The 27874-nt window shown below is 39.7% G+C and overlaps 2 protein-coding genes across 5 annotated transcripts in view; both read left to right on the top strand.

Annotated features, from left to right (window-relative positions):
* CCDC28A (coiled-coil domain containing 28A) lies at positions 1-27874 on the top strand. Of its 4 annotated transcripts, XR_004352563.1 has the most exons (8): positions 22-161; positions 2028-2227; positions 5408-5571; positions 9730-9884; positions 11730-11752; positions 15901-16296; positions 20045-20048; positions 27864-27874. XR_004352563.1 is itself a non-coding variant. In XM_032651545.1 (6 exons), the coding sequence occupies exons 2-6, from the start codon at positions 2070-2072 to the stop codon at positions 15953-15955; spliced, it is 555 nt and encodes a 184-aa protein (XP_032507436.1). In that variant the 5' UTR covers positions 1-161; positions 2028-2069; the 3' UTR covers positions 15956-16619. The 4 variants fall into 4 exon arrangements, 3 of the variants coding, with proteins under 3 accessions (XP_032507436.1, XP_032507438.1, XP_032507437.1); XM_032651545.1 differs by lacking the exons at positions 20045-20048; positions 27864-27874 and having other exon boundaries at positions 1-161; positions 15901-16619; XM_032651546.1 differs by lacking the exons at positions 22-161; positions 20045-20048; positions 27864-27874 and adding an exon at positions 250-358 and having other exon boundaries at positions 15901-16585.
* The window catches only part of ECT2L (epithelial cell transforming 2 like), an 82484-nt gene continuing 72496 nt past the window's right edge, over positions 17887-27874 (top strand). Inside the window, 1 exon segment of the mRNA XM_032650854.1 lies at positions 17887-18762. The gene's annotated coding sequence lies outside the window, so the exon portion shown is untranslated.

Here is a 27874-nt window from a genome sequence, read left to right as displayed (position 1 = left end):
ACTTCCGTAAACAAAGGGCATTGTGAAGGCGAGAGCTCAGGGATGTGACCCCGGCTCAAGCTGCAGCTGTAGTACCGGCGGCTGCAGCTGCGGCGGTGGCTTCAGAGGCCCCGGGGTCCTTGCAGGTTGAGGAAGAGGACCCCGATCCCTTTCTTCCCCAGGTATGAAGTGGAAGCAAAGGCACCCCCTTAATGTTCCCCTGTAGGCCCCTCCCACCACCGGTTCTGGCCGCTCTCGGATTCTGGGCGGGGAAGGTTCTCCGTGACGGCTGGTTAGGGAAGGGCAATGAGGTGAAGTCAAGAGGAATTTCTAGTTCTCCGGCTTGGAGGCTGTGGGTTCCTGGCTCTCAAACTAATGTGTGAGTTAGACTACGAGCTGTAGTCTATGAAGGTCTTCTCTGAATGGTTCCTTGCTGCTTGGTATAAAAGAAGGGTTTCGGTGCTCTTGTAGTAGTGATGTTATCTAACCAAAAAAGCATAATTTTCGAGCCCTGGCCCCTCAGAACATCTTATCAATAGTTTAGACTACTGTTGGTTTATTTGCATTGTTTCCTGGTTTTTTAAAAGTATTATTCTTGTGTCACCAACTGTGTATAAGCATAATTAAATTCGAAAACCAGTGTGTTTATGTGTATCATAAATTTATACGGATCCTTGCCTCTTTGGAGAACTGATATCTCATCTTCTCTAGTCAGTTATTTTTTAAACATTTAATTTGTGTTGCATGCTGAAACAACCCCAAAATGTCTGTTCTGTTACTTAAAATGCTTCTTAAAGGAAAAATTGTTAGCCAAGATTTAAGCGGATTTACGTTCGTTATCTGGGATTAGAGACTGGGCAATAGAGCCTCTCCTTTACAGCCTTTGGTCCTTTGGAGGTTTAGCTCCAGTTATGATTGTCTAGAGTCAGCCTGAGCCAACTGAGCTCAATGGTTTAAATAACAGTGCTAGTAGCTCGGAGTCCAGACAGTAGCCAAAAAAAATCTATTTTCATTAAAATTCTCAAATAATTACTTGAGGAGTGACATCAGTGGATTTGAGACTTTTTGAATGGTCATAGAATGATTAAATTCAACACAACATACAATAAAAGACCTAACAGTCCTAGTGCACTTTACAATCTGATGAGAATAGCCATATAAATTTCTCATCTTATGATGCATGAAACAATATATTTAGGAAGAATTTAATATTATGCATAAATAAAAAGGAAATGTGGAAGGATATTTTTAGATGGGTGGCTGTTAGAGAAATAAAGCTGGTTGATACATAAAGGGAAAGTACTGGATAAATAGAAGGTTTTACACATATTCTCTATGGAAGGACCAACTGTAACTTCATAGTGTAACTTTTTTGACATTGACAAAACTAAACATATATAATAAAGTTTCATGTTTCATTGGAAATAGGTAGAGAAAGTAAATTTAAAATTGTGATGGAACAAGTTTAATTTTACAGAACTTCATTTGATCAAGGAACTAGAACCAGTATTAACTCTAGGCAGCAACTGAATTTCTACTTGGTAGTTGAAATAAGGTTTCTAGTTGCTAATTAAAAGGCAGGTACCCATGTCAGTTATATATCTGTTTGTATCTAGGTGGTTTTTCAAAGAATACGTTTTAGAAGGGAGACCTAAGGGGCACATAAAGCTTGAGTCAGGCTGGATGATTTGTTTAGTGTTTATATGTTGTTCCCCTTCGATAAGAATGTAGGGAACATTGAGGGCAGGGACTTTGTCTTGTTCAGTACTGTCTCCCCAATGCCCCAAATAGTGCCTGACATGTAGAAGAGAGTAAATTTTTGTGGGATGAATTAATAAACAGTGAAAAAATTTTTTGTCTAACAGGCAGTTTTGGTTAGGGCTTCTGTGTACATAATACAGTAAACTAAGCTTAAGAATCCTTGTTCTAACTTTCTTTAATGACCTCTGAAATTCTTGATCCTCTTACAGCCCGTGAAGTGGGTCTTTGAAGCCCTTTCATTTTGGCGTATTATAGCATATATGTATAATTTTGCTGTATTTCCTTAGGTCATAAGAAGCTGGCCTTGGTGCAGTAAGGAACTTAAAACAATGGAGGAGCGCAAAGTGAAGAGGAGGAGTCCTAAGTCTTTTAGTGCCCACTCTACTCAGGTTGTTAATGCCAAAAAAAATGCCATTCCAGTTAGTAAAAGCACGGGGTTTTCAAATCCTGCATCACAGTCAACTTCACAGCGACCAAAGTTAAAAAGGTGAATTCTCTTCTTTCACATTATCACAGCAAAATGCTATAAAGTAAATACTAAATCCACTAATTCTTACAACATGTTTTTCCTCTTGGTTTGACTTTTGAGGCACATATTACATGTGATTTAGAAAAGAATTTTTTGAAGGTTACAGTGTATAGAGATTAGAAAATGCAGAATGAATGATTGGCTTTAAGGCTCTTACTTTGTCTCATATTAAAATATACAAAGCAGGGACTTCCCAGGTGGCACAGTGGATAAGACTCTGTGCTCCCAATGCAGGGGGCCCGGGTTCGATCCCTAGTCCGGGAACTGTATCCCACATGCATGCTGCAACTAAGGAGCCTGCCCACCGTAACTAAGGAATCTGCATGCCGCAAGTAACGAGCCCTCGAGCCGCAACTAAGACCCAATGCAACCAAATAAATAAATATTAAAAAAAAAATACAGAGCAAGAAAACTTGCAGACAAAGTTGATGAGTTACCCAGAAATGGAAAAGACATCTGGTGGTTGTTTTTTTTTAAGCTGAGTGTTTGTGCTTTGGTAGTTTTATTTTTTTTTAAAGAATGAGTTCACTGTTTTAATAGAAGTGATTTGTATTTATTGTAAATATTTAAACACAGGAAAAATTCAAAGAAGAAACAGAAGAATACTAAAATCCTACCACCTAGAAGTATCAGTATTAATATTTAGTGAACATATTAATATTTGTCTTAAGGCTTTAAAGGAAAAGGGGCAAGTTTAAATGTTACCTATTATTGCTGCATATATGAGTATTTTGTAGGGTTAGATATTTGGAAAGCAGGATAATATCTTAAGAGAAAAAGCATTTCATAATCTCAATCCTCTAGATAATTATGATTAAATAAGCTTCTAACTGCAAGCTCATCATGAGAGTTAGTTAAGGAAGTAATGCTTGTAGCACTTTGTAGCCACTGGACAAGATTGCTGGTGATGATCTCACACTGTCTTTGAGGAAACAAAAGGGACATAGCCAGAGACCCTTGGAAAAGAACATTCCAATAAGGACTAAATGAAAAATAAAGTTATAAGGGCTTCTTTTTAATATACTATCAGATTGGAAAGGGGTTTTCCTCCTGGAGGAGTTTAATTTAGAATCAGATTTTGAATATGGTTATGGTTGATGAGGAAAGAAAGCCAAGAGATTTGAAAGGAAATCATTCCTTTTTACAAATTTTTGCATCAGTTTATTTGTATCTCATTGTCTTTTCTACCTTGTGCTTTTATTTCTTTACCCTCTTCTAGAATGTGGGCTTCCTGAGGGCTGGGTCTTGTGTGCCAGACAGTATTTAGAGTGGGGCTTTGCACATAGTATAATTTCAGTGAGTGCTTTTTAATTGAATTATTTTAACATAAAGTGAGACAGTGTGACATGATCAAAAACACCGAAGTAAGAAGAAACAGATTTTTATTTTCTTTTCTGAGAAGGTTAAGTGATGAACTGATGCAAAACACTTACTTGGATAAAGCTTCCAATTTGAAAGAAAAAAAATTTTGCTATACTGAAACCTTATAGTCCGTAGTGGTTTATCTGAGATTTTAATGTGAATATGGATCTCCTGGGAATGTTTTTAAAATGTAGATTCTGAATCAGTTAGTTCGGGATGGGGCTTCAGCTAAACATTTCTGATAAGCTCACCGGTAATACTGATGGTACAGGTCTTGGACAGCACTTTGAGTAGCAAGATACTAGATAGTGATAGTAAATCTAATATCATGTATGTAAAATTACAAATCCCGTTTTGTGAAGAACTGTTAGTGACCTAGTGTCGACGGCCTATGTGTTCTAAGTTGATTTCTTTTCACAGGAATTAATTAGTCTTGCCGCCTTTGCCCACACACTCACAGCCCCCCGTACACCCTATTCGTCTTACCCATATTGTGGCGAGTGCACTTGTGGGAAAGAGGTCTTCGTGCTGTGTTGTGTAGAAATTAACTGAGTCCTGAATATATGTGTTACGTCAGGATCTATAGCACGTGTCGGGGTTATAAAAGTAACACACAACCCCCTCTCCCATTTTTGCCTGGTTCACTCCTAGTCTTTAAGCCTTCACTCACATATCACCTTTAGGAAGTTTTCTCTGCTACCCTTAGGTTGAGTAGACTGTTCTTTCTCTCTGCTCCCATATCACAGTATGTATAGCACCATCACTCCAGAGTTTGAGAGCCTGGCATATGCTAGACGTGTGTAATGAGAACTAGCTTACTCTAGGGGTTCGGAAAGGGCCTTCCTGAGCAGATCACATTTAAACTGAGACTTGAAGCATGTGTGGGAGGTAGCCTGGCAAGGATGGCAGTGAGGGGAAGGGTGCTAACGTGGGCAGAGGATTAGCTGCAAGGAGATGAGAGAAGGGATTCCTAGGAAGCAAAAGAGATTCAGAATGTGTAGAGCATCGACATACAAGAGAGGATAGAATTTCTTCAGGTTATCGGACTACTGAAAGCTTTGCATTAAGTAAATTATGTGATCTGACTTTACTTTTTAAAAATTGACTTGACTGCTCTGTGGGCTCAGAGACTACACGTAGAGACCAGCTGGGAAGCTGCTGGAGTAGTTGGGTCAGGTATAGGACAGTGGCAGTGGAGGAGGAGAGATTAGAGACAGCTCTATGGGTGTGACCAACAGGTTCTAGCGCTCCGTCACATGTTGCTTGTGAGTTTATGTCTGTCTTTCTCCTTAGACTGGGCGTGCTTCAGTGCAGTCACCGATGGCCTGCACGCATTCATATACTCAGTGTCTGGCACCATGTCAGCTACAGAGTAGGGGCCCCATAACCACTTGTTGGACAGCCCATAGTTCAGGGAACAGCTAGGATAAAGTTAGATGGGAAGGCAGAATATGTTTATGGAGAAGTGAAATATGAAACACAGGCTAGTAAAAAGACTTACTAATTCTCTCTTCAGTTTTTTTTGCAGTCCAAAGAATTACCATAGAGTAAAAGTACATTACTCAACTCTTTATATACCTTAGTAGTTATATTTTATACATTTGTTTGAGATTTTCATAGCCTGTTCTTTTGGTTTCTGCTTGAAATGGCTGTTTTTATTTAGTATTGATCTTATTCGGATGTCTTGTTTTTTCCTTAATCTAGAACAGCCTGAAAAAATATCTCTCTTTAAAGGTAATTATAGGCAATTAATTTTTTATTGCACCCTTTTTACAGAGTGATGAAAGAAAAGACCAAACCTCAGGGTGGAGAAGGCAAAGGCGCTCAGTCAACCCCGATCCAGCACTCCTTCCTCACCGACGTCTCCGATGTCCAGGAGATGGAGAGGGGGCTCCTCAGCCTTTTGAATGACTTCCACTCTGGAAAACTCCAAGCATTCGGTAATCCATAGCTGTTTCTCTCTACTCTTTTTCTTCTCAAGATGTTTGCATCATATTTTCTGCATGTATTTTGCAATTCCTTTTTGAAGTGTCATTTTCTTTTATTTAAAAAAAAAACAACAGTCCAGAGGCATAAAACGCAATCAACCTAGATTTCATTTGTCATGGGATATAATTTGTCTTGTAAGATTTCAGGAAAAAAGTTTTTTAGAAAGGGAGGGTTAGTTGAATTGTTAAGGTAGGATTGCTGTTGAGGGACTAAGTATCTTGAAAGTGTGACAAACAAAAGGGACATTTTCTGTCAACTGAGATATTTTAGATTTAGTGTTTCAGTTTTAGAAAGACTCAAGATCATTTTTCTTTACCCTTTCAAGCCTAAACTTGTTTATTGCTCACAATGCCTGACTTTCGAATATTAAAGAATCTGGCTTGATGAAGATGTAAGAACAGTTAACTGATCGTCCCAATAAAACTCTGAATAGGTATTTTTGTATACGAGTTCACAAAGTGTATGGTCAGATATTTCATGTTCAGCTTCCAGCTCACTTTATAAGCTTTTTCTGATGATAAAAATTATTTCCCTGCATTTTTAAAAAGCAATCTAAAACTTATTGAATGCACACATATGGAATCTCACACAAAAGCATAAATGTCATCAACATAAATATTGTGTTTTTAAGTGCTGTCTTTCCCTCCCCAGCTCTTTTACTTGGCTTCCCTACCCCTTCCCTTACGCCCTCTACTGCCTCTGCTTCCCCCCAGCCCCAACCATTTAACTGTGTGACACACACACACACACACACAGATTTTTCTTTTCATTGTTTTCTACAAAGAGTATCTTATATACACTCTTCGGTGTCTTGCTTTGCTCACTAAACAATACCTGATGGGGCTTCCCTGGTGGCGCAGTGGTTGAGAGTCCGCCTGCCGATGCAGGGGACACGGTTTCGTTCCCTGGTCCAGGAAGATTCCACATGCCGTGGAGCGGCTGGGCCCGTGAGCCATGGCCGCTGAGCCTGCGCGTCCAGAGCCTGTGCTCTGCAGCGGGAGAGGCCACAACAAGTGAGAGGCCCGCATACCGCAAAAAAAATAAAATAAAATAAAATAACAATACCTGATGAAAATCTCTCTGAGTCACCTGGTATAGCTCTAATTCATTCTTTTTTTTAATGGCTACATAATTTTCAAGTTGTGAATATACCCTGGTTTATTCAGCCATTTCTCTGTTGAAGGGCGTTTACTTTGTCTCCAGTTTGGAGCCGCTAAACTCAGTGGTGTAGTGAACATCATTTTACATATATCCTTATGTGGCTGTTTTGATTTCTTTGGGATGGATTCCCATGAGTGGGATTACTGGGTCAAAGCATAGAAGTAATTTTAATATTAATAAAAGTATCCAGATTGCTTTTCAGAAAAGCTATTGCACTTTTAGTTTTCATTAGCAATTTATGAAACAACTCTTTTCCCTGAATTCCCACCAGCTAATAGGTATTACCAGCCTTTTCATTTTTGCCAGCCTGTTGGTGTAAAGAGTTTTTTTTATTACTGTTGAGTTTGAATAGCCATGAATGTTTGTTAAGCGGTTGGATTGCTCTTTTTTAGGACCTTTACCCAGTTTTTTATTTGGTTATTTATCCTTTTGTTGTTAATTACTAAGAGCCCTTTGCATATTTTAGGTACTAACCCTCTGACCTCTTTTGTTTTTATTTTTTTAAGCAACATTAGTGTGTCTGTGGATTTTATGGTATACATCGCCTTATAAAAGTTTTAAATTTTTGTATACTCAAATATGTCTATTTTTTTCTTATAGTCTCTGGGTTTCCATTCATGGTTATACTATTATTTGAAAAGAAGACATTAAAACACGTTATTTATTTCACAAAGATGTTTTATGACGTCCCTTCCTCCTTGCTTTACTCCATCCCGGTAAGGTGGCATCTTTAGAATACTTTCACTTCCCTCTCCCCTCTCTTCTCTCCCACCCTTGAGATATAATCTCTGGATCACTTTTACTTCTTCACTCTTCTCCCCAACACCCTTCCTGCCCTAACTTTTAAGTGACTTTGTATTCTTGGATTGAAGTCTCTGTTATTCGATGGTTTGCTATATATAAGCATTGCAGATGAGAAGTTGATTGCCAGTTGGATTCTTTTTTTTTTTAAAGATTTATTTTATTTTATTTTATTTTTGGCTGAGTCAGGTTTTAGTTGCAGCACACGGCATCTTCTGTTGCGGCACAGGGGCTCTTCGTTGTGGTGCACGGGCTTTTCTCTAGTTCTGGCATGTGGGTTTTCTCTCTCTAGTTGTGGCGCGCAGGCTCCAGGGCACGTGGGCTCTGTAGTTGTGGCGTGCGGGTTCCTGAGGGCATGGGCTCTGTAGTTTTGCAACACGCAGGCTCTCTAATTGAGGCATGCAAGCTCAGTAGCTGTGGCGTGTGGGCTTAGCAGCCCCGCGACATGTGGGATCTTAGTTCCCTGACCAGGGATCGAACCCGCACCCCCTGCATTGTAAGGCGGATTCTTTACCACTGGACCACCAGGGAAGTCCCTGGATTCTTTCTTACCAAGTAACTTTTTTCAGTCTCAATGCTTGAAAGATATTCTTCTTTATCTTTAAAGTTTAAGCCTTTACCAGAATATGCTTAGGACCGTATCATCCCTGCCTGGAAATCAGTGAGCCCTTCCTATCTGCCAACTCATGTTTCATCTCAAGGAACATTTTTTTCTATTGCTCATTTATTTTTCCTCCATCTGTTCCTTTTTATCCTTTTGGAGACTCTGTTGTTCTCATGTTAGGGCACCTGGGTCCATCCCCTGAATCTCTTCTCTTGTTCCTTGTGATTTCTACCTCTTTATATTTTTACTCTATATTGTTTTCCTCTGTCTATATAATATATGTACATCTTTATATGTATACACACACACACACACATACATATGTATCTCTTGAGGTAGTTCTTCCACTTGACCTTCCAGGTTGCTAACTGTTGAAAAACATCATTAAAATAGAGGAAATATGAGATATTTTACTATGAAGAAAGGATGATTTTGAAAGAGCTGTAACTAGCTTTAAAATTATTAGTAGTCCTTAACATAATGTAATATAGTCAATTTATGAAGATGTTATAAAGCTGGCTAGAGGAAAAGATAGTATAATTTACGTTAATTCATATTAATTAATTTATGAAGATAAATACTTCAACTTTAGCTGAGCTATATTATGCCTTTGAGAAAAATCAAAGGTTTTGGGAGGGGAAAATGATAGTATCAAGAATTTGGAGAGGCTGTACTGAAACTGAATGAAAATATGTAATATTTCATGTATATACATCAGTTGATCTGGGCAGATAATGCTACCTCAGAGGAGTCTAGTCAATAAACAACGCAAGACCTATCCTTTAGCAATAAGTTGTCTTTCTCTACTGTGTATACATTGTGGTTCTCATGCTTCATTACATTCTTCACACTTTATTAATATTTTCACTTATATTTCTTAAAGGAGGAGTACACGGTTGGTTGGCAGAATGATTCACGGTTGAAGTCCTTATAGAACTCTTAGTTTCACTCAAATCATTATAAAATGTTGGGTTACTCAGTTGTTGTTTATTTTGCAGTACGCAGGCCTCTCACCGCTGCGGCCTATCGCATTACGGAGCACAGGCTCCAGACGCGCAGGCCCAGCGGCCACGGCCTACGGGCCCACAGGCCCACGGGCCCACGGGCCCAGCCGCTCCGCGGCATGTGGGATCCTCCCGGACCGGGGCACGAACCCGTGTCCAGACTCCCAACCACTGTGCCACCAGGGAAGCCCCTGGGTTACTCAGTTTTAATGGCAGTTGTCAACTAGGACGTGAATAGATGGTGTTAACACCTCTCTATATATTACTATTGAAAAAAATTTTTTTACCTAAAGGGTTCTTTCATTCTTAAATTTTTTTTCTATATCATTTTTTAATGCCCATGATTATTTTTTAGATTGTTGTGTTCCTGGTTGGAGATTTGATTTATAATTTTACACAGAAAATATGCAGTCATTAATGTAATTTACAAAAGAAGGAAAACCAATTTCTTTTAAGCACCTTGACTTTAGAAGTTTCTCCTCAAGACAGTTAGTTTGACCTATCTTAATCTTTATTAATGTTCTGGAATGTTCCCCCAGGAAATGAATGTTCCATTGAACAGATGGAACATGTTCGGGAAATGCAGGAGAAATTAGCTCGCTTGAATTTGGAGCTCTATGGGGAGCTAGAGGAACTTCCTGAGGATAAGAGAAAAGCAGCCAGTGACTCCAATCTGGATAGGCTTCTGTCTGATGTGAGTACAGTCGTCTTTCTTTACTCTTTTCTTAATCAAAATTTTTATTGAGATAAAATTCACCATTTTAACCATTTTAAAGTATAAATTCAGTGATTTTTAGTCTATTCACAATGTTGTGCAGACATCACCCCATCTAATTTCAGAACATTTTCATCACCCCAAAAAGAAATCCGTACCTCTCTGTGCTCCCCTCCCCCATCCCCCAGCAACCGCCAATCTATTTTCAGTCTCTATAGATCTGCCTATTCTGGACATTTCATATAAATGAGAAGCATAAAATACGTGGCTTTTTATGTCTGGATTCTTTCACTTAGTGTAATGTTTTCAAGTTTTATCCACGTTGGACTTCATACCCTTTTTTGAAAGCAATATATCCAAAGGATATATTGGGATCCAATATATCCTTATATTTACATCTAAGCACATTTTCTGGGATATTGGCAAATCTAAAAGGAAAATATTTGCTTCTGTACATATAAAAGATCTTAAGATATAGAAGATAGTAGGTCAAAAGATCCTGACATGATTAATGCATTTTGCCTTATTTACTCAGGTGGTAGTTACTTATAGTGTGTTTGGTGTTTATGGTAATTTAGTAGGTTGCCATGTGTTTTTGCTTGCAAAGGTTGCTGTAACAAAGTACCACAGACTGGGTGGCTTAAGTAACAGAAATTAATTTTCTCACAGTTCTGGAGGCTGAGAGCTGGAGACCAAGGTGTCAGCAGAGTTGGTTTCTTCTGAGGTCTCTCTCCTTGGCTTGTTGAAAACTATCTTCATGTTCACATGGCATTCTTCCTTTCTGTGTGGGTCCCTATGTCCAAATTTCCTCTTTTTGTAAGGACACTAGTCATACTGGATTAGGGCCCATCTTAATGACTTCATTTTAACTTAATTCCCTCTTTTAAGAACCTGTCTCCAAATACAGTCATGTTATGAAGTATTAAGGGTTAGGACTAAAACGTGAATTTTGGCCCGGGGCATGAACCCGTGTCCCCTGCATTGGCAGGCAGACTCTCAGCCACTGCGCCACCAGGGAAGCCCTCAAACCTATACTTTTTTTTTTTTTCTTTTTGCGGTACGCGGGCCTCTCACTGTTGTGGCCTCTCCTGTTGCGGAGCACAGGCTCCAGACGCGCAGGTTCAGCGGCCATGGCTCAGGGGCCATGGCTCAGGGGCCCAGCCGCTCCGCAGCATGTGGGATCTTCCCAGACTGGGGCACGAACCCGTGTCCCCTGCATCGGCAGGCAGACTCACAACCACTGCGCCACTAGGGAAGCCCAAACCTATACTTTTAATTGTGATTGTGGTATGCTGAAAACTGAATTTGAAACCAGAGAGCCTTTGTTTAGTCCAGGGTCTACACAGAGCTGTATAACTTAGGGCAATTTAATGTTTTTGTAACTCAGATTTTTCTCTCTGTAAAATAGAGGTGGTTAATTCTACCTCATACTAAAAACTGAATATCACATAAAATCGTTTTTGTAATTCATAAAGTTTTTAAAGATTTTGATCATTAAAATGGCAGCTTTTTTAAAAAAAATATCTATTGTTAGAGATGATTATAATTAAGCATGGTTTTAAGAATCCTTATAAAACTTCAGTTTTTATCATATGGTTTTAATTCTCTTATATTCTTATTTCATAAATACTAAAGCTACTTTATTATTATTTTGCATAAGTGAATTTCCCAGTCTGGAAATTTTTAGAAAGTTTTTTCTTTAATACTTTTTTGTTTAAAGAAAGTTTAAATGCGAAATAATGTCTTTAATAATGTATGGTTAACAATTATCTATGATAGTTATCTTATAAAAATAAAAATTAAATTTGTTACTTTGTGTTACAGCTAGAAGAATTGAATTCTTCCATGTATCCTTTGCTTAACATCAACAGTGAAAAGTTCACAGATTATAATTTTTGGTGAATAGTCCCAATCAAGTGAAGAAACCTACTGCTATTTACTGGGGCCATCTTTCCCTTTAGTTTCTAAATGGAATTTCCCAGTTGTTTTGTATGCTGAAATTTTGTTTTTCTATGGTTTGTGCTTTGCTCTGTATGGTTTCTGGGTTTTTAAGACAAATTTTTAAAATGTTTTAATCAAGAGAATTAAGAATTAGGCTAGTTGCTGTATACATTATTTTGAATCTTAGATTCTTAAGCTAAATGGAAGTGGGATAGCAGACATAATACAGTACTCTAAATTTAGTATTAGAACTAGAATATTTTAGATGCATTAAAGTGTATTATAGGATTAACTTAAAGGAAATCACAAAGGCACATGTAAAATATTCATGTTTTGACATTTCAATTTAGAGCAATTATTTCAAGAAATTTTTAAAATGTATTTTTGAACATACTGATAGGCACAATGTGAGATATATAAGAACAACAAAAAAATGATCCTGCCTGTAAAATAATTTTAGTGGTAAGACATCTCTTTGAAGATGGAGATACTGGAAAGGATACTGGTTGTAGAGTTAAGAGATTTGATTTTCGAAATTTGGTTCCACGTTTTGCTAATGTAAATTTGGGTAGATTGTTTAACATTTCAGAGTATCGTCTTTAATATATGGGGTAACTGCTACATGTAATCATGTGTATATGAAAATTTCCAAACTATATAGAATATATATTTTAAAAAATCACTCTTATTGCAATAACATATACTGTTACTAACTGCTGAATTGTGCAGTAAAAACAATGAAGAAATAGGAAGATATATACAAATCCAGTAATAGTAATTAATATTTCACCTTTATTGAATACCTAGTATTTGCCAAGTATTATATGAAGTGTTTTACACGCATTATCTCATTTGGTCCTACTCTTGGAAGTAGGTGGTGTTATACTCTCCATTTTACAGATGAAGAAAATACAGTTTTGAGAAGCCACATAAACTGTAGGAGATATTAATGTAAGATACCACTGCCAAGAAAGAGTTTAATATGGGGGTAAGATAGGAGTTAATTAGGAGGCTTTTCTTAGGAGTAGTTCCCGGTTCTTTTTTTTCTTTGTATTTGTTTTACGTTATATTCTATGCTTTATATTCTCTCTCTGCTTATGACACATAACTCCTCTCCTCTTACCTGAGTTTCTGTTAAACATTTAGACTCATTTGTCTCCCGCTTTCCTCACTTCAGCCCCAACGGTTCAGCAGGCCGTGGTGGTAGACTGCAAGCGCATGGCCTTTGAATCGCTTGGTCTCAGGTCATGGTAAGCAGCTGTGTAACCTTGAGCAAAGCCTAGCAACTCTAGTTTCCTCATCTGTAATAAATGTTCTTTCCGTATTCATACTTTCCCCTCCTAATTTTCCTCTCTGTCATCAGTGCCCCTATAATTTTTATTTTTTAAACATCTTTATTGGAGTGTAATTGCTTTACAATGTTGTGTTAGTTTCTGCTTTATAACAAAGTGAATCAGTTATACATACACATACATCCCCATATCTCCTCCCTCTTGCGCCTCCCTCCCACCCTTCCTATCCCACCCTCCCTATCCCACCCCTCTAGGTAGACACAAAGCACTGAGCTGATCTTCCTGTGCGATGCAGCTGCTTCCCACTAGCTAGCTATTTTACATTTGGTAGTGTATATATGTCCATGCCACTCTCTCGCTTCGTCCCAGCTTACCCTTCCCCATCCCTGTGTCCTCAAGTCCATTCTCTATGTCTGCATCTTTATTCCTCTCCTGCCCCTAGGCTCATCAGAACCATTTCTTTTTTAGACTCCATATATATGTGTTAGCATACGGTATTTGTTTTTCTCTTTCTGACTTACTTCACTCTGTATTGACAGTCTCTAGGTCCATCCGCCTCACCTCAAATAACTCAATTTCGTTTCTTTTTATGGCCAAGTAATATTCCATTGTATATATGTGCCACATCTTCTTTATCCATTCATCTGTCGATGGACACTTAGGTTGCTTCCATGTCCTGACTATTGTAAATAGTGCTGCAGTGAACATTGTGGTACATGTCTCTTTTTGAATTATGGTTTTCTCAAGTGCCCCTATTATTTTAATCTTCAAGATTGTTTAAAAATCCCTTCTGTGACTATAGCAGACATTGCTAATCAGTCCTGGCACTATCTGCCTTTAGCCTGGACAGGGACAGGAAATTATTTGCTGTCTCTTAATTACAGTTAGTTGTCAGGTGTTATCAGTTCCGTTTTGTATTCTTCCTTCATTCTCTACCCTCATCACCTGATTCCACAATCTTGCAAATTTCTGTTCTCTAGAAACCCTAGAGCTGCACTGTCCAATATGGCAGCCACTAGCCAAGTAACTACTGAGCACACGAAGTGTCGGCAACGTGGATTGACATGTGCTTTAAGTATAACGTGCACACCTGATTTCAAAGATTTAGAATGAAAAGATGTAAACTATCTCAATATTTTTATGATTACATGTTGAAATGATAATTTCATGATTATAAGTAAAATATTTTTAAAACTATGTCTGTGGCTTACATTATATTTCTATAGGACAGTACTGCTGTAGACTTCAGACATTGCCACTGAGTTATTCTTCCTAAAACATCACTTTCATCTTGCCATTCTTGTTTCTTACCAAGTTTTTACTATGTCAGATTTTTAAAAGGTTCTCAGTAATTTGATCACGGCATATTCATCCTGTTATAGTTTTCATTATTTTTCATTCCCACCACGTTGGCTCTCTGGATGCCCAAGTTCATGCTCACCTTAATGCCTTTGTTCAGGTTGTACTTTCTACCTAGAGTTGCTCTGGCCTCCCCCTTCTCCTTATCAAATAACACTCAAGCTGACCACTTCCATAAAGCATTTTGTTTGTACCCCAAAATAGCATTCTGCGTTATTTCATTATCTGTTGATATGTGTTAAATCTCAACCTTCCAGTTGAACAAGATATGTCTCTGACGGCACAGCTCATGTCTGTACATTTTTGCAAACGTCTGCTGTACACGGATTCCTAGCATTTAGTTGTCCTCAGTATATCCAGATCATTGTTGAGTCTTGAATTGAGTCTTGAAAAACAGGTGGCAAGTGGATCATATATATGAAAGAGGAAAATGAAAGGCAGTGATGAGAAGGGAATGGAATAAACTATACAGGAATTTTATTCTATTTCAAGTTTTCTTGAAGAATAATTCAGAGGATTATAGGAAAGGTTTTAGAGCTATGACGATTTTATTTCATTGTCTTCGACTTCCACAAAGAAATTATTTTCCCAAGGAAATGAAGTGGTGTTGTCTTTTCAAGTGAATTTTGTTAATCCAGTAAGTTTTCATATTTGCCTCTAATCAGCTTCTTACCATGAAAATGATTCTTGCTGCATTAAAATAATTCTGTGCTCTATTAGAACCTGGAACATAGTCTTTTTTCTTTTTTTTAAGCCCTATTTTTTATTTTTATTTTTTCTTTTTTGGCTGCTTTGGGTCTTCGTTGCTGCGCGTGGGCTTTCTCTAGTTGCGGCGAGTAGGGGCTACTCTTCGTTGTGGTGCACAGCCTTTTCATTACGGTAGCTTCTCGTTGCGGAGCACAGGCTGTAGGTGCGTGGGCTTCAGTAGTTGCAGAGCACAGGCTCCAGGTGTGCGGGCTTCAGTAGTTGAGGCGCGTGGGCTCAGTAGTTGTGGAATACAGGCTCTAGGCATGTGGGCCTCAGTAGTTGTGGCTCACGGGCTCTAGAGAGCAGGCTCAGTTGCTCCATGGCATGTGAGATCTTCTCGGGCCAGAGATTGAACCTGTGTCCCCTGCATTGGCAGGCGGACTCTTAATCACGGCGCCACCAGGGAAGTCCTGGAACATAGTCTTGAATCAGTGATTTGTTTTTAAATCTTCGAATTCTAGACATAGTAAAATTACTTTACTCCATTTAAAGATTGTCTTACCACATCCAAGTTTCTCAATAGCAGCATAGGCACTTTCCCTTTAAACATACTTCTTTTTTTATTACCTCTGTCTCTTAGCTCTTGAATGTAATTTCCAGAAACTTAAAAGAAGCGCTCATTAGCTAATGAAAATCTTCTTAACTGATGACTCCAGACAGAAACTCCATTTGGCAGATGCACAAGATGTTCCAAATACTTCTGCCGGCTAAAAGGAAATGCAGCCGCTTTCTCGAGGTTGGAAGAGAAGCAGCGTTCTTTACCCTTCTAGCTGAATCCAGGAGCAGAATCATCCTCCACAACAAGGAATTAATTAAAGCGCAAGAGCAGTGACTGCGTTCCCATGCTGCGTTCAGTGGACTCGACTTGCCACAATTCACCATAACCGGCGGCCTCAGCCTCTGGAAGGCATGATCAGGAAATGTGATACAGAGCTTTTTCTGCTATGCTTTATATTGTTGCCTTACGGGTTATACTTGAAATGCACTGTGCTAAATGTTGTTGATGGGGCCAAACAATTTGTCCTTCCTGAGCTCACCAAACTTATTCCACTGTTGATCATAAGTTGATGATGCCCAGGCTTTCTGTGGGAGCCCAGCTTCAGTTTACGTTAGATAATCAGTACACACGCCCGGTGTGTTTTCCAGTGGCCAGTGACAACAAAATGTTAAATGAGTATTTGTGAAATTCGCTATTTTTAATAAAGTGATTGTTTTAAATTAGTCTCTCTCTCTGTTTTGGAGAAACCTGTAGTCTTCAGTCTGGGCATACAAGGGCTCAGTCCTCAAAGGTAAACTGTGTTTTAAAAATTGAGGTTCTGTAACTTCCTTGCAAATACTGCCACTTACGCACATTTAAATATTGGCATAATGAAAAGAGCATATGGCCTTTGACCTTGCTTAGACCTTGATTTGAATCCGCATTCTGCCCATTAGCTCTGGGTTCATGCGTGTTTACTCAGTTTCTGTTTTAATTTTAATTTTTAATCTAGAAAAGGAGGTTAATGACCAGCTTGTAGTGGTTGTTATGAAGAAGTAAAAAAGTACCTATAAGATGCTTAGCACAGTAGCTGACACCAGTAATGTTCAGCAAACAGCCCCTGAACATTAACAGTAGTTTTTAAGTAGCTTTGTTGAAATAGCTCATATGCCATAGAATTTACCTTCTCTAAAGCGTGTAATTCAGCGGTTTATAGATTCACAGAGTTGTGCATCCCTCATCATAATTTAATTCTAGAACATTTTCATCACCTCAGAAAGAAACTCATTAGCAGTCACTCCCTACCTCCCGAACCCCTCAGCCCTTGACAACAGTAATCTATTTTCTGTTTCTACGGATTTGCCAATTCTGAACATTTTCTATCAATGGAATCATACGATACATGGCTTTTGTAACTGGCTTCTTTTACTTAGTATAATGTTTTCAAGGTTTCATGTTTCATCCATGTTGTAGCATGTTATCAATACTTCTTTTCCTGGCCAAATCACATTCCATTGTATGGATATACCACATTTTGTTTATTCATTTATAGCTCACTTGCCTTCACCTTGTAGAATAGGTCCATGCTTCTTCCTCCTTGTTTCCAGGCCACAGAAACAAGCACCCAATGGGAGATGGGGAGGGTGGGGACCCATTGAACAATATTTTTTAGAAGTCTCAATTTCAGTAATTTTTGGCATTCTGCGTTCCAAGAGTTTTGATCAGTTTATCTAATCAGTCCTTTTAATACCCCTTTTAAAACTGAGAAAATCACCAGAACATTCAATGTAACCTTCAAAACTGCTTTGTTGGATTGAGCAAATAGGGATTCCAAGAGAAAAAGCATTCTAGGGTCTGACAGAGCAAAAGGAAACTTTGCCAATTGACGTGTTTTTCTTGGATGGGTCCTGAGATAGAGTAAAGCAAAAGCTGTTTCCTGTGGCTTAGTGACAGAGCAGCAGATTGACCTTGTTTATTCAGCTGGTTCATTTGTCCTTTGTGTCAGTGAACCCCATGTGGGTCCCAGGTAACAAATTTTTAGTTTATCTAATTTGTATCCTTTCACACAACTAAAACATGTTAAAGGCAACAGGGGAAAAAAATGAGGTGCCTGGATCAGAATAAAATTTATTATTTATATAGATGCTGCATATTTATTGTAGAATTTTTTTTAATCGATTTTTTAAAAGTACTACGGGAGCAAACCATTTAACATTTGTTTACATACTTCCAGACTTCTTAGACAAACGTTTATTTATAAAAATTATGTAGTAATATTCATATGGTTTTCTAACCTGCTTTTCATGTTGTGAACATCTTTCCTTGGTGGTAACTATTCATCTACATATAAATGAAAAAAACTTCCAGGCTTCACAATAAATACTTAAAGGCATTTTGACCAGAACCATTAGAAATTAATTAAGAAGGATGTTGCTTTGGCTTTGGTACCTCCTGTATAATGTGAAAATTGGCAATAAGTATTAAAATATTATGAGGACTTGCTGAAGATAAGAAACCCCACCTTTTCCATCACACAGCCTTAAAATTGCTGGCTTTCTTTGAGAGAAAGCAAACGTTGGATTCTGTATCCAAGTCTCCTGTCGGGGTCTGGCCCCACTGCTCCGTGTCTTCAGGGGCTCTGGAACTACAGTGATGTCCGGGATCCCACCGCAGACTCCCTGAAGGGTGACAAACGGGAACGCCGCCCCGGGCCGGAATCCAGTGCAGCCCTTAAGGAGGGGGCGTTGGCCGGCAGGGCACTGGCGCTCAGGCTTGGTTCGCCTGGCCTCTGGGCCTTCCAGCTGGGAAGGCTGTGTCATCGGTCACGCGGTCCCTCCAGCCGCTCTGGAACCCTGTTTGGGTGCTGGTGCCGGGAGCTGCGGGGGAGGGCGGGGCCATGTGGTCGGTCTCTATGGAGACGGCGGGCTGCCGGACCCGCCCCTGCCCCTCAGGCTGCGTCCGGGGTCCTGCTCCTGCAGCTCCACGCGGTCCAAAGAGGAGGCAGACGCTCGGAGCCGCGACTCTCCGCCACCTCCCGGAGGTAAAGCGCTTGCCTTCCGGGCTGCACAGCTTTTTCTTGGGGCCATGGGGGCCCAGCTCCCGGGCGGTTTAGTTCCCGGTACGGCCCCGGAAAGACCCAAAGCAGCGCCCTCGCTGGGCTCCCCCTCGGTGACCTTGGAGAACCACAGCACTGAAGTGGCGTTTGGGAGAAACACCACTGTCCCTGCCTAGGGTTAGGTTTGAACTGGGCTGTGGCCAGTAAACTCTTATCTCCTGCAGAGCATGCATTTGAGATAGGGATGAGGTCATTGAGTTATTGAGAAGTTTGGAAAACACTGATCTTCATAGGATTCTGAGCTGGCTCACAGCGACTCCCACCCTCCTTCGGGCAGTTCTCACCCTCTTCCTCCGCCCAGAGTCCGAAAAGTGGGGTCACGAGGCGGGGGTGGGGGGGGAGTGAGAGGGATCGGGGGGGCAGGTAGTGAAAGAGAAATACAAAGAATCTACTGCGAATACAGTAAGTGGTTAGAACTGTATAGCTCTGAATAGTTAATATGCTAAGATTTGATGAATAGGGTTATAGTCATATATAGATCAATAAGATCAGATCTTAGTTAAAATCGTGATACTTATATTTTATCTTTTTAAAAGGACCCATGCTCTGCTTATTAATCAACCTTGCCATGTATCAGAACAGAATATCCTAACAACACATGCATTCGAGTGCAGCACAACCCGTGTAATTGTTTTCAGGCCCGTCTTGACATTTGTGCATCATAGGAACCTCAAAAATTGTGCTCTAAAAACCATTATTTACGTGAAAGAAAGTAGGGGTTGGGACTTGGAAGTTTTAGAACAACAATAATTGATTATTATTCTTGAATGAATAGTACAGTCACTTCTTGTTATAATTTTTATGTTATAGCTTTAAACTTCTATATCTGTGAGCAAATCCAGCATTTGATTATGTCCAGTTTTGGCCACAGAACTCCTCCTGTGCCTCAAAACATGCTATTACTTTCATTATTTATTTGTGCATTTAATAAAAATTATATACCAGTTTATGTTCAAAATGGCATGTTGTTACATGCTCTGAATATAGGACATTTTACTTAACTGGAATTATCTTTCATTTCTATTTTTTCACAAATCACACTCACTTTTCCTGTATACCAGTTCTTTTCTGCAATCTTTAGAACCACACAACCTCTGAGGAGGCATATTTAAAGAATTAACTTTTAGAAAATAAATGAATCATTGTGCAACTTGCAATGTGAATTGCCAACGTACTCAAATGTAGGTACTACCTCTGTGCCAGGGAGCAATGTTTTGTTTCCAGTTTCCACTCCAAGTCAGTGTCTTGCAGGGGGAGTAGGACCCGAGTGATTTACATTCCTCCAGCTGTGTGACCAATCACCTGTGGAAACACAGTTAATGACAACAGGGTTTTGATTTATCCCAGTGATGATTTAGCTCTCTGTATGGACTGGCAGCTGTGCAGCCCTGTCACCCCTTAACCTGGCTTTGATTGTCACACAACAGGCACCACCCGCCACTCCCCACCCGCCTTTTTCTCCCTAAGCATGGAGGTACAAGTGTGGATTGCTGAGTTTCTCATTGATATGTCAGTTATAAAGAATAATAAGTCATGGGATAGAAAGTATATTTCCAAATTAACCCATACCAGTCATACATCCAATTCAAGTTACACTCACGTGTTAGGAAAAATCCAGTATAACCTTTAAACTTGATACCAGTTACTACCTGTGTGACCTTGGAATATTTTCTTTACCCTTTTCTTTTCATCTGTAATCAAACTCCCAGGATGAATGTGAGAAATAAATGAGCTCGTGTACGGGAAAGAGACTTACTAGCACTGTGCCAGTCAGAGTAGCTACTCAAAAAAATGTAGGATGTTAAATATAGCCTTTATTCCATGTCCCCCACCCCACTTTGATTTAGTTGCTTAATATGTTTGTTGGATCCAGTAACATGAGAAAAGCCACAGATTGGGGTCTCCTATTTTATTCCCTTTTTGCACCAAACTTTAGAAATATTTAGAGCCCTTGTTTTACAGAGTGAAGTAAGAAATAGTTCTCCAGTTTGTGTCACCCACACTGGAGTTTCAATTCAGTGGAAAACTAGGCTGTAAGCAAAGCAGCAGCAGCGGGGCATTTCCTCTTCCAAGAATGACTCGCTACTTTGTACTAGAACAAGAGAGATCCTAAATGATCAAGGAGGAACTTTGTGGTACAGTATTTTGGCTTTTGGAGAAAGCACATGGAGAAAAGATGAAAAAAATGGATGAGACTTTAATTTTATACATTTAGGTTTTGAGTCTCTCTTGCTATTAGAAGATACTGTAGCTGTCCGATTGTAAACGTAATTCACAATAAATATTCTTGCCCCCAGAGTGAATTCTCATCTCAAATACGTACGCTTTCTTCCAATTTGCTGATGTTGTGAAAGAATAATCTGTCCAATCTACATATGAATTCAATCCTAAACTTATTTTGCCATCTAACTCACTTGACATAATGATAGAAATTACTAATAAGAAGATCACACAAGTTGATGAGTTGTTAGTTGTGATGCAGTTGTCAAGTCCTAATAATCGGTGAAGGAATTTGGCTTTTTTTTGGCTAGCAACTTTTCTTTCAGCCCTTGAATTTAGAAAATCGGTAGATGTGAACAATTATTCATTTACTCACTCAGCAACTACTTGCCAAGTCCCTACCTGTTGGCAGGACTACAAGGTAGGCAGCTTCTAAAATGACTCCCAACGACCCCAGCTTCCTGGTATTCATGCCCTTTTGAATCTCTTCCCCTCAAGTGGAGGCTAGACTTGTTTCTAATGCAGGGTTTGCCAAACTTTTTCTCTAAAGGGCCAGGTAGGAAATCTTTTTTGCTCTGTGAGCCATATGGTTTCTTTCCCAATTACTCAATTCTGCTGTTGTACTGAAAAGCAACCGCAGGCAATATGTAAATAAATATGATTAACTGTCTTTCAATAAAACTATTTACAAAAATGGGCATTGGGCCAAATATGGCCTGCTGACCATGTTTGCTGACCCCTGCTCTGACGAATCAAAAAGCAATGGTATATCACTTCTGAGATTTTGTTACAGACTCTAGCTTCCATCTTGCCTGCCCTCTCTTGCCCTCTTGCTTGCTTACTTGGGTGGAAGCCAGCTGCCGTTTTGTGAGCTAAGCTGTGGAGAAGCCCACCTGGGAGGGGAGCCTCCAGCCTGCAAGGAACTGAGGCCCTTTCTCCTCAGTCTGTGAGGAACTGAATCGTGTGACAACCCTCTACCCGAGCTTGGAAGTGGATCCTTCCCCAGTTCAGCTTTGGGATGACAAAAGCCCCAGCTGACACTTGGGTTGTGAGAGACCCTGAACCAGAGGACCTAATTAAGCCATGCTTGACCCCTGACTGTGAGAGAATAAATGCTTTTTTAAAGCAACTACGTTTTGGGACTGTTTGTTACACAGCACTAGATACCCACCATGATACCCACACTAGACAACTAATACACTTCATGATAAGCTCCTTTAACAATGAACAAGAGATATGCTACATATTACCTCCTTCTCTTGGAGATTGACTGAACATCAATATACTAAATTTGTAAAACATCCTACAAAAAAGTTTTAATTTTGTTCAATCAATCATTTCCAGGCATATTTAACCACAGATGCTGCTTTTCTGGGAAATACCTATTAATATCTTACGGAGCTACTATTTGGAGAGTTTTGTGTTTTATTTTTAGAGGCTGAAAGAATTTTTTTAAATTATTTTATTTTTAAAATTTTTGGCTGCGTTAGGTCTTCGTTGCTGCATGTGGGCTTTCTCTAGTTGTGGTGAGTGGAGGCTACTTTTCGTTGTGGTGCAGGGGCTTCTCATTGTGGTGGCTTCTCTTGTTGCGGAGCACGGGCTCTAGGTGCACGGGCTTCAGTAGTTATGCCTTGGCAGGCTCTAGAGTGCAGGCTCAGTAGTTGTGGCGCACGGGCTTAGCTGCTCCTCGGCATGTGGGATCTTCCTGGACCAGGGATCGAACCCATGTCCCCTGCATTGGCAGGCAGATTCTTAACCACTGTGCCAACCAAGGAAGTCCCTGGGAGATTTTAAATGCTGGACTATGAAAAGAAATCATCCCATTTAAAGAAGTAGTGATTGCCAGCATGCCGTCTCTCCCTGGATCAAATAACTAGTCAACAAAGTAACATATTCATTTAAGAGAATGAATGGAATCCTGTGGGGATTTGTATCTGTGTCTATGTTTATATCTGTATGTGATGTACTGTACTCACATATTGAAGCCCACCAGCAGAGACAGCAACTATTCTTTCTGTAATGTTCCGCTCATTTTGTAACTCAGTAATACCTTACCACAGAGGATAATACCAATTTTGAGAAGTTGCTAAATAAAAATCCCTTATGTTGGCTCTTGGAGAGATTTCACATAACAGCAGCTGGGCATCTTATGAAACTAAGGATTTGTTTTGATTTAATGTTGATTCAGAGGGAGGTATTTAATTTTCCACATTGCCATGAGGTTTTTATCTGAACATTTTTGTACTGTAGTTTGCCAAGACACATCACTGCCTTGCTTCACACATGAGGAGACTGAGGCTCAGAGATGAAATTACTTGTAAGGCTTTAATTTTGGGGTGGGGAGGTTGAGGGTTTTTGTTTGTTTGTTTTTGGCCGTGCAGCATGTGGGATCTTAGTTCCCAGACCAGGGATCAAACCCATGCCCCCTGCAGGGAAGCATGGAGTCTTAACCACTGGACCACCAGTGAAGTCCCTAAGGCTTCAATTTAGGGGGATCAGAGCAGGAATTCAAATTTGATGATCACCATGTCATGCTGCCCTTCTGTAATATTTCTAAAACTGTTCCTAATATGGTACATGCCTTTCCGAGATATTCATTTTTAAAACGTGCTTCTGTCTCATTGAAGTGTAATAAGCGTAGAGGCACCACCAGCGTTTGGCTTATTCTCAGATTCTTCTGACTTGCCAATAAAATTTCTTCAGCTGAAATTACTCCAGGCTGAAGAAATTCACATTGTTCCCTCTCTTCTTGGTATTTATAGCAACAGAGGGTTGCTTAGAAACGTAGACATTTCTGATGCTTGAATCTCAGCTAGAATTTCAGTGGAAGCAGTCATCCAATTGTGTTTTAACATCTTCCGTAATGGACATAACCTCCCAAGACAGCTCATGCTGCTGAAGTGATTGTTTTCCCACTTAGACTGAGCCAAAATCCATCTCTCTGACCTCATCCATTGTTCTTAATTTTGTCTTCTGGGCACTCACAAGCCACGTGTAATTGAATTTATATGTAAAAAGCCTCCAGATATTGATGTACGTGTGGTACAGTGTGAGAAAGTGGTCCACTTGCTTTTCTCTTTTTTTAAATAGATACTCTGTTTTCTATAAATGGAAAATTCTCTCTCTTCCTCTTTGATTTGAAATCTAAGAAGTGCCCATGTATACATGAGTCTATCTATTTTGGACCTTCTCTTCTCCCCTGATTAGTTATTTTTCCCCATGCTAATACCATGTCATCTTATTAGTGCAGCTTTATAATAAGTTTTTCTACATTAATTGTTTATTAAAGTACAGTTGATTTACAATATTATATTAGTTTCATGTATATAGCACAGTGATTCAATAGTTTTACAGATTATACTCCATTAAAATTTATTACAAGGTAATGGCTGTAATTCCCTGTGCTATACAATATATCCTTGTTTTTTTGTTTGTTTGTTTTTATTGAAGTACAGTTGATCTACAAAGTTGTGTTAGTTTCAGGTGTATTGCAAAGTGATTCAGTTAATGTGTATATGTTAATCCCAAACTCCCAATTTATCCCTCCTCTCCTATAATAAGTCTTGATATCTAGAAACACATCTCCCTCTCTTGCTCTTCCAGACTGTCTGGACTACTTTAGCCTTGTAAATTTCCATAAATATTTTAGAATCAGCTTTTCAAGTTACACACATACAATATCACTTTGGGATTTTTTTGAGATTGCATCGAATCTCAGTTTGAGAGAATTAGTCTCTTCATTTTTCTGAATCTCTAATACATATCTCTAAACATTTCTCTCCATTGATTTAGGTCTCTAAAAATTGTTTTTCAGTAAAGTTTTCTATCTTTATAAAGTTGTACTTTTACTTTTTCTAGGTACTTAGTAGTATTTGATGTTATTTTAAAACTTCTTAATGAAAATAGAAGATATAGAAAAATATGCATGTTGTAAGTGTAATACTCGATGAATTACAAAGTGAACTCACCCAGGCTCCCACCCCTAGGTCAATACCAGCACCCCAGAATCCCCTCTCATATCCCTTCTAGTCATTACCTTCTCTTTCCTCCCCAAAGGTAACCACTATCCTGACTTCAACCACTAGAGCGTAGAACTTTGTATAAATAAAACCATGCAAGGGGCTTCCCTGGTGGCGCAGTGGTTGAGAGTACGCCTGCCGATGCAGGGGACACGGGTTCGTGCCCCGGTCTGGGAAGATCCCACGTGCCGTGGAGCGGCTGGGCCCATGAGCCATGGCCGCTGAGCCTGCGCGTCCAGAGCCTGTGCTCCGCAACGGGAGAGGCCACAACAGTGAGAGGCCCGCTTACCGCAAAAAAGGAAAAAAAACAAAAACCATGCAAGATATTTTACTTTGTTTCCAGCTTCCTTTGTTTAATGTCTTAGGTGTGTGATTCATGCATACTGTTGTGTGTAGCAGCAGCCTGTTCATTGACCTGTAGCATTCTATTGCATGAATATATGACAATATATTTATCTATTCAACTGTTGATGGATGCTTGGGTTGTATCCAGTTTGGAGCTATCCAAAGCAGCTATGAACATTCTTGTGGATATATTTGGTCCACGTGTGCATGTTTTTCTGTTGGGTCAAGAATGCACATGTTCAACTTTAGGAAATAATGCCCGTTTTTCAAGTACTTATACTAATTTACACTTTGAGCAGCTATATATGAGTTCTGGATGCTCACCAACACACAACTTTGTCAGTCTGTGCTGGATAACAAACCATCCCCAAATCTGAAACAGGAATCGTCTTTCACAATTCTGTGGGTTCACAATTCATCTGGGCAGTTCCACTTGCTGTTGTAGGCTGGGGTCATTCGTTTGGTTGCATTTACCTGAGAGCTCAGCTGGAACTGGAATACCCGAGATGGCTTCATTCACACATCTGGTGCTCTGACTGGGGTGGCTGAAATAGTTGGGGGCTGGTTCAACCTCTGTCTTTCCATGTGGTCTCACCTCACTCAGTAATCTAGCCCGAGCTTATTTACCCGGCAGCTAGATCTCAAGAGTGCAGAAAGAGAAACTGCAAGTCTCAAAGCCCAGGACCAGAAGTCATATATCATCACTTCCATAACATCCTATTGGTTATAGCAAGGCAGTGCTAGTGCAGATTTGTGGGGAGGAAGGGCAATAAGACTCCACTTCTTGATGGGAGAACTGGATGGGAGCAATCATTCCTGGCCACATGTACAGACAATATACCACGTTGCATCCTCTGGTCACAACAATTCACATGCCTTTCACAAGCAGAATGCATTTACCCCATCCCAAGACACCCAACGTCTCATCCAATTATGGTATCAGTCTAGAAGTCCAGACTCTCATGATCTGCATCAGGTCCAATTGCAAGTGAGGCTCCTTGTCTGTCGCTGCTCTTGAACTGGAGACCTGTGAATTTAGCTGTCTCCCAGACACCTAGATTACACTAGTGAAACACAAAAAGGGTAACCACAGCAGTCTTTCCTATTCACAAAGGCAGGAAGCAAGTCACATGGTAGTTTCTGGTCCATAGCAATTCTGAAATTCAGCCAGACCAGTTGTCCTGATGATTCCTTGATTGTGGTCCAGGTCTACTCCCTGGGAGTAGTCTCCTGATCCATTGTTCTCAGCTTCTCTTGGCTCTGCACTACTGACTCTTCGCTCTGTCCTCTGAGTCACCCATCTTTTTCAATAAGAAATTATCTGTGGTCATAGTTGCAAAGCTTTCTCAGCCTGCTTCTTACCTGTAGAAAGTTGGAGGCTCAGAGACTATTTCAGGCCTTCTCAGTCCCTTTTATTTCAAGCTGGTCATGCTTTCACCAGAACAATCTTCTTGACAATTTTGTGGGCTTTCTGTGTATCTTATTATAATCCATTCTCTTCAACAAAGGCTGCATCCACAAATCCCTTTGAGATAGGCCCCTGGCTGCCTTGGGATATGAATCAGGGTGCTGTGGGACAAAGTCTCTAAGACTCTTAGGAACTCTTTTATTTTCTAAATGAGAGGGTCCGTGAGACACACCACCTTAAACCTTTCAAAGACCTTATCAAGGAGGTCTTTGAAATGAAGCCATTTATTACTTTGAGACTTTTTGCTGGCTGGAGATACTGTACTAGATGTTCTTTATTTCTGCTAAAAAACTAGATTTTCAGGTCAGTTCATGTCTCTCTTATTGTATCATATTCAGCTAAGAAGCCAGTCAGAACTTTCTATATCCTGCTTGGAATCTCTTTAGCCGGGTCTGCACGTTCCTTGGTAGATTTCCTATTGTCCACATTAATGCAGGCAACAGTGTTACTAAACATTCCACTGCTACATAACACAGGTGATCCTTTTTCTAGCCTTTCTTAGCAACTTCACTGTTCTTCTAGGCTCCACTGACAGTCTCCTCACCACCCTTCCAATTTCCACTTGCTGCTCTTTTTCGACATCATTGCCATATGCTTTAAGTTATGTTATGGCAATACTCTACTTCCAGGTATGAATTTTTTCTATCAGTTTTGATTGCTGAATGACAAAACGCTCCAAACTCTAGTGGCTTAAAACAATCTTTTACTGTTATGATTCTGAGGATCAGCTGGGCCCAACGGAATGCAGTGGTTCTACTCCATGTGTTGCTGACTAGAATCTTCCTTTCCTACTATTCTGCAGTGCCACTAGTGTCATAAATCTAGTGAGATATATTTGCGAGTCTGTTTCTGGACTCAACTGGTTTATTTGTCTATTCTTATGCCAATATCTCATGCTCTATTTACACTAACTTTATAGTAAATAAGTCCTGATACCATGTAGAGTAAGTCTTATTACTTTATTCTTTTTCAAGTTGTCTTTGCT

This window comes from Phocoena sinus, chromosome 12, assembly GCF_008692025.1.
Source record: "Phocoena sinus isolate mPhoSin1 chromosome 12, mPhoSin1.pri, whole genome shotgun sequence".
NCBI lineage: Eukaryota > Metazoa > Chordata > Mammalia > Artiodactyla > Phocoenidae > Phocoena > Phocoena sinus.
Note: the sequence above shows the minus strand (reverse complement) of the source record. Positions and strands in the feature narration are given on the sequence as shown.

Excerpts from the sequence above, each read along its gene's own strand:
- CCDC28A (XM_032651545.1), top strand. The coding sequence starts at position 2,070 with ATGGAGGAGCGCAAAGTGAAGAGGAGGAGTCCTAAGTCTTTTAGTGCC. Across the intron at positions 9,885-11,729 it reads TGGATAGGCTTCTGTCTGAT|CTAGAAGAATTGAATTCTTC; the intron begins GTGAGTACAGTC and ends TTTGTGTTACAG. Across the intron at positions 11,753-15,900 it reads GAAGAATTGAATTCTTCCAT|ACAGAAACTCCATTTGGCAG; the intron begins GTATCCTTTGCT and ends TGATGACTCCAG.